The 16,101-nt window shown below is 48.7% G+C and overlaps 1 protein-coding gene across 11 annotated transcripts; it reads left to right on the forward strand.

The window, feature by feature from the left end:
• Window positions 1-1,311: 1,311 nt before the first annotated feature.
• Window positions 1,312-15,894, forward strand: IRX4 (iroquois homeobox 4). Of its 11 annotated transcripts, none has more exons than XM_071553534.1 (7): window positions 4,975-5,131; window positions 5,635-6,740; window positions 11,160-11,318; window positions 12,231-12,482; window positions 13,032-13,138; window positions 14,060-14,382; window positions 14,573-15,893. In XM_071553534.1, the coding sequence occupies exons 3-7, from the start codon at window positions 11,274-11,276 to the stop codon at window positions 15,328-15,330; spliced, it is 1,485 nt and encodes a 494-aa protein (XP_071409635.1). In that variant the 5' UTR covers window positions 4,975-5,131; window positions 5,635-6,740; window positions 11,160-11,273; the 3' UTR covers window positions 15,331-15,893. The 11 variants fall into 11 exon arrangements, with proteins under 11 accessions (XP_071409641.1, XP_071409635.1, XP_071409638.1 ...); XM_071553537.1 differs by having other exon boundaries at window positions 6,633-6,740; XM_071553538.1 differs by lacking the exon at window positions 4,975-5,131 and adding an exon at window positions 5,269-5,286 and having other exon boundaries at window positions 6,633-6,740.
• The last annotated feature ends 207 nt before the right edge of the window (window positions 15,895-16,101 follow it).

The following is a 16,101-nucleotide window of genomic DNA, read 5'->3' on the forward strand; positions in this document are numbered from 1 at the left end:
TTTTTATACTGTCATGACATAACATCAATATTAAATGGTCAAAGATTCTATGATTTTGAATGCTCGAAGAAAAAAAACAGAGTATAAAGATGCATTTATCTCTGCAGCATTGTTGTCGTATTTTACTGTCTCACTTTAACATGTTTTAAACACATAGAAAGTGTTAACATGCTACTGAGAAAATGATCAGTGAGTATTGAAAATAAATACCCACCAGAAAATATTGCTATTAGACTTTAGTAAACTGTTTTCAGTCTTCTCTTGCAATACACTCCCTTCATACAGTACAGACACTTCTCTGCATCATTTTCACTCTATGTGTGCATACAAGTGTACGGAGATGTGCAGCAATGTATGTGTGCATAATTCTGATTCCACTAGTTCTAAACTTTCTGCACTAAGGAATAATATATATATGCACTTTGACTATGACATATTGGCAAATATTTTTAACAAGCAGCCATTTTGCAAAGGTTAGAAGTTAACCCTTACCTCTGTGATATGGTGACCATGGGCCTGTGAGCTGTTTCCACGGCCCAAGTGCATGGCTACAGATTGAGATTACAGAGGGGAAGGAAGAGCTGTGCAGAATGCAGCAATTCTGCTAAAAAAAAAAAATTGGCTGGTAGCAATGGTTCACCTCACACAGATTTCTTAACACTTTCCTGCTGTTGAGTCACACTGCATTATAAAATCTACTTGCACATCAGAAAATTGTGATGCTTGTAACACTTCTATTTTAAAGCATCCTCTGATGCTCAAGAACTATAGGCCAAATGTCAAGGTATTTACTGATAGAGTTGGATCCTGGTGAGTTATTAGCTGGCATCCTACATCAGAGCAAAAGCTTAAGGTATGCTGTGACTGATTGAGATGTTCAGCAACTTGCAAAACCATGTCAGTGCTCAGGGTAGCACCATTAGTCCAAGGGGCTTGAATGTTAAAAAAAAAAAAAAGAGAGAACTGGTTTGGCCCATAATCATATAGCCAGTCGAGTACACACACAAGTAGACACAATACATACTGCAGAGTGACACTTAGGTTCTACTGAATATAACAGAAAAATGCTTACTGGCTTTAACAAGGACAGATTTAATCCCAGAACTTGAAGTATCTCCACAGACCAGTTAATTTTCAGTATAAAATGTCTAAATGTATGTTTTATCAAGTCACTTTTATGTTTCGCTGGCCCCTTTATCTTGTGTCAACCAAAAATTCATAATACCAATTTTGACTGAAGGCTGGCTTTAATTACAATTTCTTTTACAGGTCTCAACTGCTTTTTGTGTCCTGGGAAATGAGAGCAATTCTTTCTATCATATTCAGAAAGAAAATGAAAAGGTTGGTAAATGTATAAGTAATTTTAACTGATTCATTGATCTGAACACTTTTAAAGTAATACAGTAAGTATTTCTGTCACACTTTGAAGTTAAGCTGGAGCTCAGTTACATCCCTTAGGGTTATTTTATAGCCATTAAGAATGTGTACCTTTTATCTGGTGCCTTCAATTAATTGAATTTCAAAAATATTCTCAAATGTTTTTAGAAAATCATTTAGTTCCTGGAGGACATTCCTCTGTGATTTATTGTTACAGTAATTAAAAGCAGTGAGTATTACACTGGTCACTGTTGGAACTCCTGTCTGCCTTTGGCTATGTTTTGGTTTAAGTTAAAACATATACTACACTTGAGAGACTTGTGAAGGGAGGTAAAAAAAATTAATTATTTTCAGATTGCTTCAGAATTTTGGCACACTTAGAAATAACCTCTTAAAGTGATCACAGTGATATTTACATGATAACTGTATGCAAGCACAATTAAACTTCTATATTAAACAATTAAATAATGTTTTCCTGTTATGGTGAATTATTCCTGACTACCCATATTAGTATTCTGTAGTTCTAATCAGTGCCATAAATAATTTTCATTTTTACACATTTTGCTCTGAAGCAATTATTAAGAGGTCTCAGGAAGAGTTAAAACAGCTAATGAAAATAATTAGCAGGAAAGAAATAATGGTTCATTCTATACTGAATGATAACCCTAACTGAAAACTACAAATGCTGCTTTAATTGCGTCTTTGTTTTCTCAGGCGCAAACAGTTCTCTGCTGTTATCCCTTTTGTGCAAGAAGTGATCACTCACATTTCACAGAACTACTCATTCACAGGAAGATTGGTGGGATTAGACCCACGGCCCACGTCTCTTTAGTTGTGTAAAGTGCAGGAAGGCTCCTACTGCTTCCCTGGAGCTCCACTTCAGCAGCACTGCTCGCCTGGGCAGGGTCTGCAGGCTCAGATTGCCCTCCCCACTCAGACAAAGACAAAGTATAGGAAGGAGAACTTTGTGGTGATGACTCACTTTTGCCTTTTCAGGGTCTTTAAGGAGGCTTGAAATGGTTCTAAATCTTTAAAATTATTCTCTTTTTCTACTAAAAAATAATCCTCTCCACCCATCCACATATTGTGCACACTAAGACAGCCTTAGCTATTTCTCTAACCAGAACATTTTTTTCTCCCACAAAATAAGTATCTTCTCAAAATCATGGGCTCACAAATGGAATTAGGGTAATCCTTGCTTAGAAAATAATTGAAAAAATAATCACGAGCCTGTATCTTTGTGGACTACAAAAGACACTCAGATGACCACTCGAGATCTGAAAATAAATGTGGTTTATTAGCGTAGATATGCATTTATGAATAAAAGCCTAATTGTACAGATTCTGATCAATACAGGTCAGCACCAGATAAACATTATATATTTAAATGTACACAGTGAAGTAATTGTTCAAAGTAATAACCTATCCTTTTAATAAACCATTCCTGTTACACTGAAATGCCTAAAGGTTTTCTAAAGTGCATCAGTCTTTTGAACATCACATAATGAATTTAATGTGAGAAAAGGAAGAGAAATGTACCTGTATGGATCCCTGCACATTAAGATAAACCTTGCTGCTCTGAGGCTAGTATAAAACTTGGCACCCAAACCATATGATGTCTCAGGTTTGGCCTAACTTCTTACCAACCCTGGACTACCCTCTCCCTCCACCGTGACTCCTCCCGGCAAAGGGAAAAAAAAAATGAAAAAAGGACAAAAATACTTTCAGTGAAAATCTGATCTCTATCCATGTATTTACTACATTCTGAACTATACCGCCTTTCCTGTGAAATTATTCTAGTTAAGTAAATTATCTCAGAGGTTTCATGATGAAGCTAACATGTTTCTAGGAGCTTCATAGTGAACATGAGTTATGATACATGCATTAGTATTATATCCCTTGACTAGGTTCAATTTAGTAACCTCTACAGGAAAATAAAGGCCAAAAAAGTTACAGATCAAGCTGGTGTTCTCCCCCATCTGATGTCTTGAAAAGTAGTTCTTCAAAGTATAGCCATGGAGCTGAAGGAATTGACACTGATGATTAAATGATATTCCCTTTCTTAATGGAAATATGTGGTGCTATCACCACTGCTGTTTGTCTAATGACATGGAAAATTAAGGTTTTTAACCACTTGGTATCATTTAATAATGGCCTTTTCACATCAGAGAGGGCATTACTCTAGCTACAGAAATGGGAAAGAATGCCAAAGAATGCCAGGAGGATTTCTATAGTGAAAAGAGCACCTTTTAATAGTTTAAACATTAAAAATGGTTGAAGCCTGAAGCTTAGCATTATTGGTCATTAAAAAAAATAGAATAAGAGAGGGAGGAAGAGAATCTGTAGCAACATCACAAACCACATGAAGTAAAATCTACAAATGCCCTTCCAGCCACGGGCTTTGGCCCATGTTTTTTTGGGACGACTTCCCAAAAGCTTTTACTGTGGTTGCAAGGACCTTCCCAGATTTATCCATGTTCCCTCAGTGCCCATCGTGTCACTATGGCTGACCCACATGCATATCCACTGGGATTTCAGCTTCACTCAATTTGGTTGCCCTCCTGCCTGGCCAGGCCAGTTTCTGACAGGAAGCCACTGTGCTTTCTGCTGCATAGGTCAAAGTGGCAATGGGTGGCAATTTCCAAGGTGTGCAGGTCGACATGAGCAAATTGGAAAAGACAGACTTGGGTGTCTGCTCGCTTCCTTTAACCATGACTGGAATAATTAAAAATGTTGATCTTGTGGACCTGAGCTTGTTTTATTACAAAAGACTCATATTAATGTACTGTTACTGATGGTAGCTGTTAATGTAAAAAATTGCTTTTTGGACGATCCCTCCTACCATGAACATTGTATTTCAGGGCAGGGGCAGCTATATCCAGCAGCCCCACAGCATCTTAGCTCCCCCCTGCAAGCAGGGAAAAGCAGGGGCGGCTGCTGGCCGGGCACTCGTCTCCAGGTCGGGCAAAGGGGTGGAGGAAGACACTACGAGGTGCCAGTGCCCTCAGAGCAGATTTGGGCCAAAGAGCAGATGTCACCTCCGGAGGGTGAATAGTGTCACCCCGCTCTGTAAAACTGGGGCTCGGCTGGGCAGGCGTGCGGCTGGACGCGCTCCCCAGCGCAGGCACAGAGCTGTCCCGGGGGGCTCGGCCCCGCTGCAAGCTCGGTCTGCCAGCAGCCGAGCAGCCGGGCTCGGAGGCAGCCCGGGGCGGCAGCCTGGGGGCAGCGCCAGCGGGACGGGCCTTCCCAGGGGAACGGAGGGAAAAGTCCAGATCCGCAGGGCCTGGACGCAGGCGGCGGTCTGGACGGAGGCGGCGCGCACGCCTCCTGTGCCCCCAGAGAGGTTCACGTATTGCGTAAGGGTCCCATGGGATGACTGGGGAGCGGAGCGATGCCCCTGTCCGAGCCGCAGAACCCTTGTGCCGCCGGCCGGGAGATAGCCCTGGGCGGGCAGCCAGGGAACCCACGTCGCTGTGGGTTTGTTACTCCGCTTTAAAATGCAAAGGCTCGTTGCATGATTGGCTTTCTGTTTACAAATGCAGATGGGGAGAAGGCTCACGTTTTCATTTTCCATGTGGTTTCCCCGCCTTGGAAGCTGCAAGGACAATCCGAGGAGGGAGAGAGGGGAAAGAGAGGAGGATTTCCCAGTTTCAGCATTCATCAGATTTACCCTGTCATTGCACTACAAGGTGCAGCGTGTGTCGAACATTACGAGCACGGGGCCATGCAAATGACACAGGCATGAAAGAGCCCTGGTAAGAATAAATCTGTCGATGTACAGATGTTGCCTATTAACGTTACTGTTCAGCCTTGGTGGTTACAGTGGGAAGACACCGGATTAAAAATTCCCATTGCCGCCCCACCTCTGCTGAACCTTTCTCTCCACACCTCTTTGTCTTCGCTTAATTAGGTAGGATATGATACTTTCTTTTTCTCCTCCTCTGTCTTATTGAGACGTCTGGCCAGGCTCACGCCTTTAAACAGGAATGATATTGATCCCTCCTCCCCCTTCTGTCAATCCCGATTTGTCCCTTTTCCCGCTGAACAAACAATTAAGAAAAGAAAGTACCGAGCGCGCGGTGGAACTTCGCATGCACAGCTCCCCCCGGGGGTTCCGTGCGCTGCGCGGACCCGGCCGCGGGCCTGGGCTCCCGGGACTGAGAGAGGGTGGCGGGAGGCTGCACACCGGGAAAGGCACTTCGGAGCGGGGACTCGCTGCCCGCCCGCCCAGCCTCGGGACCGAGTAACTTCTCCGCAGGACAGCGCGCCGGTGGCAGTGGCAGCCGGCGGCTGAGACCGGGCGGGACAGACGAAGGGACGGGCGCAGGAGGACGTAGAGGACAAAACGGCAGCCAGCGCTCCTGCCACGACCTGCTTGCGGCTGCCTCCGGCGCCTGCTTCCACCCCACACCCGCCCCGGAGGGAGGCCTCGGTGACCGGGCAGCCCCCGCGGGGCTGCGCCCAGGGCGGCGGCGACGGCGTAGCCGGCCCCGGGGGCGCTGCAGGGAGCGGGTCCCCGGTGCCGGGAGCTGCCGCGCCGCCCCCCTTGCCCCCTCCCTGCGGCCGGGGGGTGCTGGCCTAGGCAGCCCCCGGCAGCTCCGCGTCTCCCGGCTCCGCCGCGCTGCCCCCGGGCTATGAATAAAGCCGAGTCGGCCGGGGGGACAGGTACAGGTGCCCGTCTCCTGCGCGCAGGGCTACGCCGACGTCCCAGCCCGCCTCCTCCAGCGGGAGGGAAACAAAGACGGCGAGAGAGGCAGGGAGAGTTGCCTGTAAGTTTAGCGCCTTTCAGTCGTGACTCGCGGAGATAAATGATAGTTCGGAGGTGCGCGCAGTTAATCACCGCCACGGCTGCCGTACAGCGTGTGCAACCCGCAGATCATTAGGTTAAATGGAGGACATTCGTGTCCTTCCAGAATCAATGCAATTATTGTTGGCAACAAGGACAACAGTTGGAGTGGCAGCACTAATTTTACTAACCTGCTATTAATTATGGTGTCCCCCACGCCCCAGACGGCGTTTATAACCCACGGAAGCAAGCGGCACTGGCTGCTTCTGTTTTAAAACGGGAAAAGTTGGAAGTGGAGTGCCTGGTCGTGTTGGAAAGTGTTAATCAGTAGGAAAGAGTGTGATCAGTGGAACTATTCACTTGAGCGTCACTCTGGTACAGGGGGTTAGTGAAGTGGCTGTGGCGCCTGGGGACCGAAGGCTCCGTGCCGCGCTGCGCAGGTACCGCACACTGAGACATGTCTGCGTTAGCTCCCCGCAGCTTCCTGCCACGCCAGCCAGCGCAGACCAGAGGAGAGAAGCCCTGCCATGGCACAGCTATCGCTACCAGGTTTTAGCCGAAGCCTGGCGTGATCACAGGTAAAAGATTTCATCTTTTGGTGGTGATGCTTGTGTGTGTTTGTGTGCGTGTTTGTGCATGTGTGTGTGTGTCTCCACAGGAGCGGGAGGTGAGGGAGCAGTGGGGCTTAAACACCCCCCCACCCCCACCCCCCTTTCAGAGCCTGCTTTAGGAGCAAAGCAGCTGAAAACGAACTGCTGGAGGGAAGAGAAACTACCTGTGATGAATCATTTGGCTTTGTGCAATCTTTACCTAGGACTGAGGGCAAATGTATTTTAACATATGTGTATCATTTCTGGGGAAGGGGGTGTGGATATGATATTCAGCGAGCGCTAAGGTAAGGTACCGAGTAAAACTTTCTGGATTTTAAGGCGAACTTTAAAAGGCATAGAATTTGACCTTGCAAGTAGTAAAAGTTTTCCCTTCGCAGGGAAGTAAGTTGAGGCTGTTGGCTTCCAGAGCTCAGAGGTGGTGGTGCCTGAATGCCTGTGGGTCTGTGGCACTGGGGGTACAGGAAACCTTATACAGTCTTTGCTTTGCTAGTGAAAACATAGTTGCGATGCTCTGCACCGAGCAGGTAAACATGGTCATGTTGTAGGGTTCATCTATAGCCATAGAGTAGCTGCCTAGGTTGCAGCGTTTGCTTCTCTTGCAGAAAAGTTCTCTGTGTGTGAGAGAGAGAGAAAGTGTTGCCTTTACTTCTTAAGGGTGAAAAGTTAGTAAATACAAAGAACAGAATGATCATGTGAGGCCTTTCTGCTTTAATCTAGATTGTTTGCCAAGAGAATTGAAGACTTACAAAATGAAACATTCAAATTGATAGTTTTTAACAACTGTTTTAACTTGTAATCTGAGTAAATTACTTAGCGGCTCCTTCTTATGTAACTGTTCTGTTGGTCATCATGGCTCTGCCGATCCCAAGCTATGGTATGGGTTTGTGCAGGTCGGCAGCATCGCCTTGTTTCAGAGTGAAGGAGGTGCAGTTACATCTCAAATGGGCTCGGCGGGAGGGAGGGGGGGAAGGCTCATTTATAGCGAGTTTATGAGATAATCTACTTGAAAATTGTGTAGGCTACCCTCAGTTCCATGTCAGATTCCAAACGGGCAACATGTAGATCTTCACAATGTTTGTCAGGTGGTGTCAAGGTTGCTTTAAATCTGTAACATGAAAACAAAGCAAACTCGACTGAAAGATCATTCTAAAGTCTTTTTAGCCCATAAGCAAATTCCGTTGCTGAAATATTTCCAGGAGTGGCAATAACCCCTCAAAAAGAGGAGATGAAAATGCAGATAGTAAGTGTAGCTGCATTAACTGCCTCTAGATCATGTCCCTGGAGACGTCCATCAAAGCATGAGTCCTGAAGAGGTTCTGTTTTACCTGCTGTGGCCTGTTCCAGCATCACAGCGTTTCCTTCTTATTTCATGCTTTTACAATAAAACTTGTATGAGCGTTGGCTCCAGGTTCTCGGAAATGTAACATATAGCCCTGGGAGAGAGACCTGGTTGGGCTTTGGATGGGAAATACCTGCTTGCCTGGGTGTGCAGGCTGGCTTTGACCAGAGGGGAACTCTCCAGCGTTTGCTATTGATCGCGATGGGTTTCCTTGCTCAAACTTTGGAGAAAGCAATGTGTGTTTCTTTCTCGAAAGCTATTAACTGTTTTTTTACGGGAAAGGGGCTTTGACAAAGATCAATTTTTATTGCACAGCAAAGACTTGCATTTTCCAAATGCTTAAGGATATAGCCCACAGCACTAAGCGTCTTTGCTTGGATTTGAACAGTGTTACGTTGTTTATGTGCAAGAACCGCAAAGGTTATTTTAAATCATTGTGGGGCTTAATGCATGTTTGTGCTCTGGCACCAAAAATTCAAGATGAAATATAATTGTGTTGAGTTTCTTATCAACAAAGGGCCATTATTTGTAGACTGTAAGTGAAACAAGACATCAACAGTAGAGCAGGACGCAATGTCAGCTTTTAGCGTTTAAAGTTATTAAGTGTTTAGGGTTATTAAGTTTTTTGTGGCTTTTTCTTTTTGTTTGTTTGTTTTGGTGGGGGGTTTTTAATGACTGCTTTCTAGGGAATACAGATTGGAACTGACATAAAGCTGACCAGGGGTAAAGTAATAGAACAGGCAGGCTGCAAAGAAAAATGACAAATAATTATCATGATTAATACAGGAAAGTTCAGTGCAAAAATGAGCATCAGAGTATTTGAATGATGCGGTGAAAGACAACAGTGATTTATAAATAGACAAGAACTATAAATATTGAATTTCTCCTTGTGCTTCAAAGTTTAATACTCATTTAAATATCCAAACCTGCAGTGTCCTGTGGGCCACTGCAAAGTTGAAATCTGCAGTATTACCAAGAGGGGTGGGGAATTAAACCAACCAAAATCCACAACACTAGGACATTTCCCAAATTGTAGCATGGAAAACTGGGAGGACTTCTTCAGGCAGTTGTCCAGCTTTCCCAGCTAATTATAGTGCTTTACACCAAGCCTCTCTTGAGATAAGTGCAACTATTTTCTTCCTTAGCTCGGGTGAGTTTTACTCCGGAGTTTAAACAAACATCCCCAGCGCAATGGGCACAGGAGGCAGAGAGAGCAGCACCGAACACTGCGTGCAGACCATTGTGTAAACACTGGGTGTCTTCCCAAACAATGCGATAGCCCGTCAGCACGCCGCACATAAGGAAGCTGCTCATAAAGAGTCGCTAAAAGTATCATTATACCCTGGCAGCACCGGGGTATAATGCAGGAGGAGGAATACAGAAGCGTTTCTGTGAAAGAAACTCAATGGCAAAGTTACTAGTATTCCCAAAAAGAAAAGGAAATTAACATTTCAGGTGAGGAAAGGAAAAGCACTTTCTTCCCCTCCAAAAATCAATGCAGAATTCCAAACAGATTATTTATGTCTTTTGATTCCCTTTCTTTATATGTTTCTCCAGGCTACAGATACTGAGCTGTCAGAATAATTTGCATGTACTGTATCTGATATATTTTATTTGCAAACACTCTAAAGCGCCATAAAATGCCTCTTGTTGTAGTCTAACTCAATACGAGAACTAGTATTTTCATCTGTAAATTAAAGCAATTACGCATCAGATATTATATTATGTGTACTGTGGTCTCCAGATAGTCATCAATCACTCTCAATCGAGCTGTCAGTGTGGGCAGATTCGTTTCTGGGAGGCAGTCTTCCAGCTGGGGAGAAGAAGAGAACATCATCATTAATTAGAGTGTGACCCTGGGGCTATTCACATGTCTGAACCCAGGAATCTCTCTGAGCAAGTCTGCACACCACGGAGCAGCGTTCAACTGCAGCAGCAGCTCAGCTTCAGCCTCGGAGGTGACTCCTCTGCTTCCTCCATCCTCCTGGGGGCTGCCTTCTAGCCCTGCCTCGGTGGGACCGGACGTCGGGGAGGAGATGCTGGGGCTGGCAGCATCTTCCCCCGACGGCCTGTTCCTTCTCTCTCCGAGGGTGAAGCAGAAGGGAATGCTGCCTGCTTGTGAGTGGAGAGGTCCCAGACCCCCAGAGGGTAGAGAGGCTGATGGCAGCGGTGGGATGGGCTGGGTAGAAGGGGGTGTTGGAGGTTTGAAATAGGATCAAAGTCGTTTTAACGTGAGAAGTCACATCTTTTTCATCACTCCCCGGCACACGCTTGTAGGGTTTTCTACCTGTAATCACACGTCTGAAATAAAAGCCGAAAAGAAAAGCAGGATTGCTTATCATGTGCTTTATTGTCAGCGTTAGCGCTGATTTTAACTGTTGATTAAATCTTAAATGAAGACTCAGTCGTGTGTCCCTTCATATGTCTTGTTTGTAATTGAGACTAATTATTACTGTGGGGTGGGAAGAAGCAGCTGCTCATTAATTAATTTCTAATTAAAAGTACTTACTAGCCTTTCAGGGACTAAGGAGAGTGGGGGGAAATCTTAGCTGATACAACATGGATCCTTCAGATTAAAAACATTAATTTCCTTCCCTTGCCCGCAGAAATATATATAAATATTGCAAACAGGCGTTGCCGCTGCCGGAGAGCTTCCCAAACTTTCGCTCTTGTTAGGCAGGCTGAAAGCGATGCTGGAGAGTCTGTTTTCCACTCCAGGGGAAAGATTCCCGAAAATGAGTGTTTAAACTTACAGGCAGGTTAATTTGAATAGGTTTTGCGTGACGTCAGAGGCTCGACTCTTTTAAAACAACGTGCTTGTGAACTGATGTATTTGTATCACTTTTCTTCTCCCCACTTTTTATTTTTCCGTGAGTGCAAACTGTGTATTTCAGCCGTCATGTATGCCAGCCTTAGAGCCTACATGTAACAATTATTTCTGTTTTGTAGCTGTGATGGTGCTAAAATCACTGTATAATTTTAAAAGAAAAAATGTTTAAGTTTTCATGTAAATAAATTAAATGTGCTTTTATGCTTCATCCTATAAGCATCTAGGGACCTGTGGTTACCAATCAATTGGTACAACAGAGCAGAGCCGGGCTGAAATAGCGTGCAGATCAGACGTCTCGCCTTGTTTCTAGATAACTGGGAGCCTCTGTACCATGTCCTATCCTCAGTTTGGCTACCCTTACTCCTCTGCACCCCAGGTAAGACTTTTTGCTTACCGACGTTAATTGACTGATTTAATTTCAGTCCTTACCGATGCCTTTCGTCCGGGCAGTGATCCTCTCCTGCACGCGGCAGCGGCAGAGCGGCTGCTCGCTTCTCAGCTTTCCAAGATGCCCAAGTTTTATGTCGCGCAACGATTTTAAAATGCGACAGAACACGCGGGATTTAGGGTGTTTGGGGGTGATAATGACGCGTGGGGGAGGATTACAGAGATGAGGGAGGTGAGAAGGGTGGATAGGGATCCCCCAGACCCCACCCGCTCCCTCCCTCCTTTCCTGTTTTTCTTTTTTCTTCTCTTTCATGATTAAATTCACAGTTTACCAATTAAATACGGACGCACAGGCGTCCGGCCCGTACAAACAGAATGGGATTTTCTAAACCATCAGGTTAATAACAGATGCGTGCGTGGCTGCTACAAATCTGCAGTCGAAATAAATATGCATGAGTGACCTCGAAAAAAAGGGTTAAAATCCCAGATGGGAAGCATTGTGCTGCAAGGGGAGAAAACCGGTGTAAACCCCAGTCTTGCGAGAACACCCCAGAAAAGTTAGTTTTTAAATGCAGAGGGCCGGAGGAATGCATTTCAGAGGATTAAACGCTCACAGTCACGGGGCCTTTGGTTGTTTTTGTTGTGGGGTCTTAAAAAAAAACACCACCTGATAAAATACTTGCATTTCTACGTTTCTTCAGAGCATTTCTATCACGATTGAAGTAAAATATGGAAGGGGAGGGAGGAGGACGGGAGACACCCCAAAGCTGGGACCTGATTAAAAAAAATCCCAAACAAAAAACCTACCAAAACCACAAAACGTAAAAACAGCCGAACCCAAACTTAGTTACACTTTGGAAAGTCCCCTCCCCGCCCTCAGAGCCACTCTCTTTCCCTCTAGTTCCTGATGAGCACCAACTCCCTGACGACCTGCTGCGAGTCCAGCGGCCGGACGCTGGCTGAGACGGGGGCGGCCGCCTCAGCCCAGACCCCCGTGTACTGCCCAGTGTACGAGAGCCGCCTGCTCGCCACCGCCCGCCACGAGCTCAACTCCGCCGCCGCCCTGGGGGTCTACGGCGGGCCCTATGCCGGGCCCCAGGGCTATGGAAACTACGTGACCTACGGCACCGAGGCTCCCGCATTCTACTCCTTGGTAAGCCGCCCGCCGCCGCGGGGGATGCTCCCGCACGGGGGTCCCGCCGCGCCGCCGGGGGGAAGGCTGATCGGCGGGACCCCTCCGCGGGCGGGGGCAGACCCGGACGCTTCTCCTCCGACCCCCCGTCCCGCCGTGCCGCTCCTCGCGTTCGCCCCGCGCGTCCAGCGCCGCGGTCCGCAGCTGTTCCAGCTCGGCGGCTCGGTCCTCACGGTAACGCAATTAAAAGTCGCGCCTGACGAGCTGGCGGCCGATTGCGGGAGGGCCAGGTAGGGCGGGCAGTTTAGGGCGACCCAGACCCAGGCTCGCAAAGAATGATGCTCTTTTCCAAAATAGCCTTTTTTTTCTTTCTTTTTTTTTCCCTGCACCGTAACAGCCCGAGTTAATGTCTCTTTTGATCTCGCTGGCTGCCGCGGCCGAGGGGCCTCTAGGAAGGTCCGTCGCCCCCCTCCGGGACTCGGGGTGGGGGAGCCGTGCGGCGGGGCCGGGCGGGGGCCCGGGCTCTCCCGGCGGCCGGGGCTGAGGGCGGCGGCGCGGTGTCTCCTGCAGAACAGTTTGGATGCGAAGGACGGGAGCGGCTCTGCGCATGCGGGAATCGCCCCGGCTGCTGCCTACTATCCCTACGATCACACCCTCAGCCAGTACCAGTACGACAGGTAAGCGCACATACCCCCCCGGCCCCGGTCGCTGTCCTCCCCCCCATCCCCTCCCCCCCCTCCCCCCCCCCCATCCCCTCCCCTTCACGCCCGCCCCGCAACCTGCCTCTTCCCCGCTCAGCATCTCCCGGCCCCAAGCCATGTCGCCTCCCCTTCCCCCCACCGACAGGGGGTCCTCCGCCCTTCGGGGCGGGCGGGCGATCCCTCTCCACCAGGGCGATAATTATCTTTTCCTGCGAGGAGTCGGGCTTGGGCATCCCGTGTTATGTTTATTAGTTTTAAACCAGCGCAAACCCACTTACACACCGTTTCCAACTCGAAGGCCCATTGGGCGCTGGTGACCTTTCCTGGAGGATGTGCATTAAATATTCAGTCGCAGCCCAGTGTCATCTGCGTTAGGTTCCTACAATTTCAGGAACAAAAGGGTAAAGGAGATGACTAATAAAAGGAGTAAGAGGAAATATATTTCTATTAACACTTACACCCTGAGGTCACCCAGATGAATTCTGTTTGGGAAAGACTAATCAAATGACAGGAAAGCGGTATTTCTGTGAGTTTGCAAGCTGCCCAAAATGTTGACATAGACTTCACCGCAAATAAAACTGCTGATTCCTTCCCTCTTTCTGCCATCACTAAGGCATAGCGAGAATTTGCATTGCCCAGTGCTGCTGCTAGCTGAACCCTTCCTTCTTGCCTTCCTTCCTCGACCTGAATTCTTGAGGCAGGCCTCCCTCGTAAAGCTGAGCAGTCCTCATCCCCCTTAAAGCTGAGCTGTCTCCATCCCTCTCCCCCCTCTCCGGTCCAGCCGACCCCCAGGGGATGCCTCAGGCAAGCGGCCGGGACCCTGGCATCCCGTGTCGGGCAGGTCTGCGGAGGGAAAGGGTGCGGTGTGACACTGCGGGATCTACCCTGTCCCCGCAGGTATGGGACCATGGACGGTGGGACGCGGAGAAAAAACGCCACCCGGGAGACGACCAGCACGCTGAAGGCCTGGCTGCAGGAGCATCGCAAGAACCCCTATCCTACCAAGGGTGAGAAGATCATGCTGGCCATCATCACCAAGATGACCCTCACCCAGGTCTCCACCTGGTTCGCCAACGCCCGCCGGCGGCTAAAGAAGGAGAACAAGATGACCTGGCCCCCGCGGAACAAATGCTCTGACGAGAAGCGGCCCTACGAGGAAGAGGAGGAAGAGGAGGAGGAGGGTTCACAGGAAGAGGCGATGAAGAGCGGGAAAGCCGAGGGTACCCTGCTAAAACCAGACACTTAGCGGTTGGGCCGCGGGGGCTCGGCCGGCAGCTCGCCCCCGGGGCGGGCGTCGCTGGTGGGGGCGGCCGCGGGCCTCGCTAGTGGGGGCGGCCGCGGGGCAGCGCGGCTCCGACAGTGACCGTGTGTCTTGTTTTTGCTGTCCCTTCCCCCGCCCCCGCCCCGCAGAGCCCACGGGCAAGGAGGAGAAGGAGCTGGAGCTCAGCGACCTGGAGGACTTGGACGCCGCCGAGTCGGAGAGCTCGGAATGTGAGCTGAGGCGGCCCTTTCCGCACCCGCTCCCGCACCCGCTCCCGCACCCCGGCAGCCACCCGCCACGGGCCGCCGAGCCCCCCGCCAAGATGCCGCCTCCGGCCACCGCCGGGGAGGAGGAAGAGGAGGCGGCGGCGGCTGAGCGGGCGCGGAGCTGCCTGAAGACGGCGACGGAGGAGTGCGGCCCCGACCCGCTGGGCGCCCGGCAGCGCGGCTGCGAGTCCAAGATGTGCTTCCAGCAGGGGCAGCAGCTGCTGGAGACGAAGCCCAGGATTTGGTCCCTGGCGCACACCGCCACCTCTCTCAACCAGGCCGAGTACCCTTCCTGCATGCTGAAACGGCCCGGAGGTTCGGCCGCCGCCGCCGCCGCTCCCGCCCCGGTCAGCGTCATCGACAGACACCAGGATTCTCCTGTCACCAACCTCAGGAACTGGGTGGACGGGGTGTTTCACGACCCCCTGTTCAGGCATAGTACTTTGAACCAAGCCCTGAGCAACACGACAGTTTCCTGGGCTACCACCAAAGGAGCCATTCTGGAAACAGGCGCCTTGGGACGCGCGGTGGGGAACGGCGCCAATGTGCTCAAGGGGCAGCTCTCAAACCTGGCCCATCATGACTCAAACAAAGAGTTTCTGGCGTTTCCCAAATCAGGAAGCAAAATGTTTTGTTCCTAACAGGCCCGCCGAGGGATGAAGGACTTTCTAACGCTTGAAGAGTTAGCTACACTGAAAAGAAACTGCAAGAATTTAAATTTAAATATAAAACTTTTTCTTCCCTTTTTTTTTTTTGTAAACAAACAACAGAAACGAAGATTTAAAGTTCAGTTTGCTCAGTTCAGTGGACAGACTTTGCTCATTGCTATTCTGAAGATTTTCTCCTGGCTGCGACTTTAAGGGATCAATGTCGTGAAAATTATTTAATTTCTATGTCCAAAAAGCACGTACTATAGCGTAGACTTACGTAAAAAGTTTACATCCGAAAGTTTACAAACGGGAAATTTTAATTCAGATTTAATTTAAGGCATGCCGACATTAGTTATAAAGACTTCTCGAGAGTTTTTCCTCCTGATTTCCTTGTTAGCATAAAATTCACAAACAGCACTTCTACTAAGTTTACACCTACTGCACAAATATATCTTGAAAAAAAAAGAATATGTTAAAAAGGTATGCTCACTCCAATAAATTGTCTGTTTCAGAGGTAACACAAGTGGTGGCGTTTTTGCATTGGGCAGCAAACAACTGTTATGTTCCAAATTCCCCCTCGGAGCCTGTCCCGGTAAATCCAAGGACTGTGAACAGGCTGCCGGGGAAGGGAAGAGAGGCTCAACGCATCGCTGCCGCGGGATTGAGGACGGACCCCCGGGAGGGATGTTGTGCGCAGCAATGATGCTGCGCCCCGCTCCGCGCTGTACCGCGCCTCCGCGGGCCAAAGCCGAGTCCCTGCCG

The sequence above is a fragment of the Pithys albifrons genome, chromosome 4 (assembly GCF_047495875.1).
Source record: "Pithys albifrons albifrons isolate INPA30051 chromosome 4, PitAlb_v1, whole genome shotgun sequence".
In the NCBI taxonomy this organism is placed as follows: domain Eukaryota; kingdom Metazoa; phylum Chordata; class Aves; order Passeriformes; family Thamnophilidae; genus Pithys; species Pithys albifrons.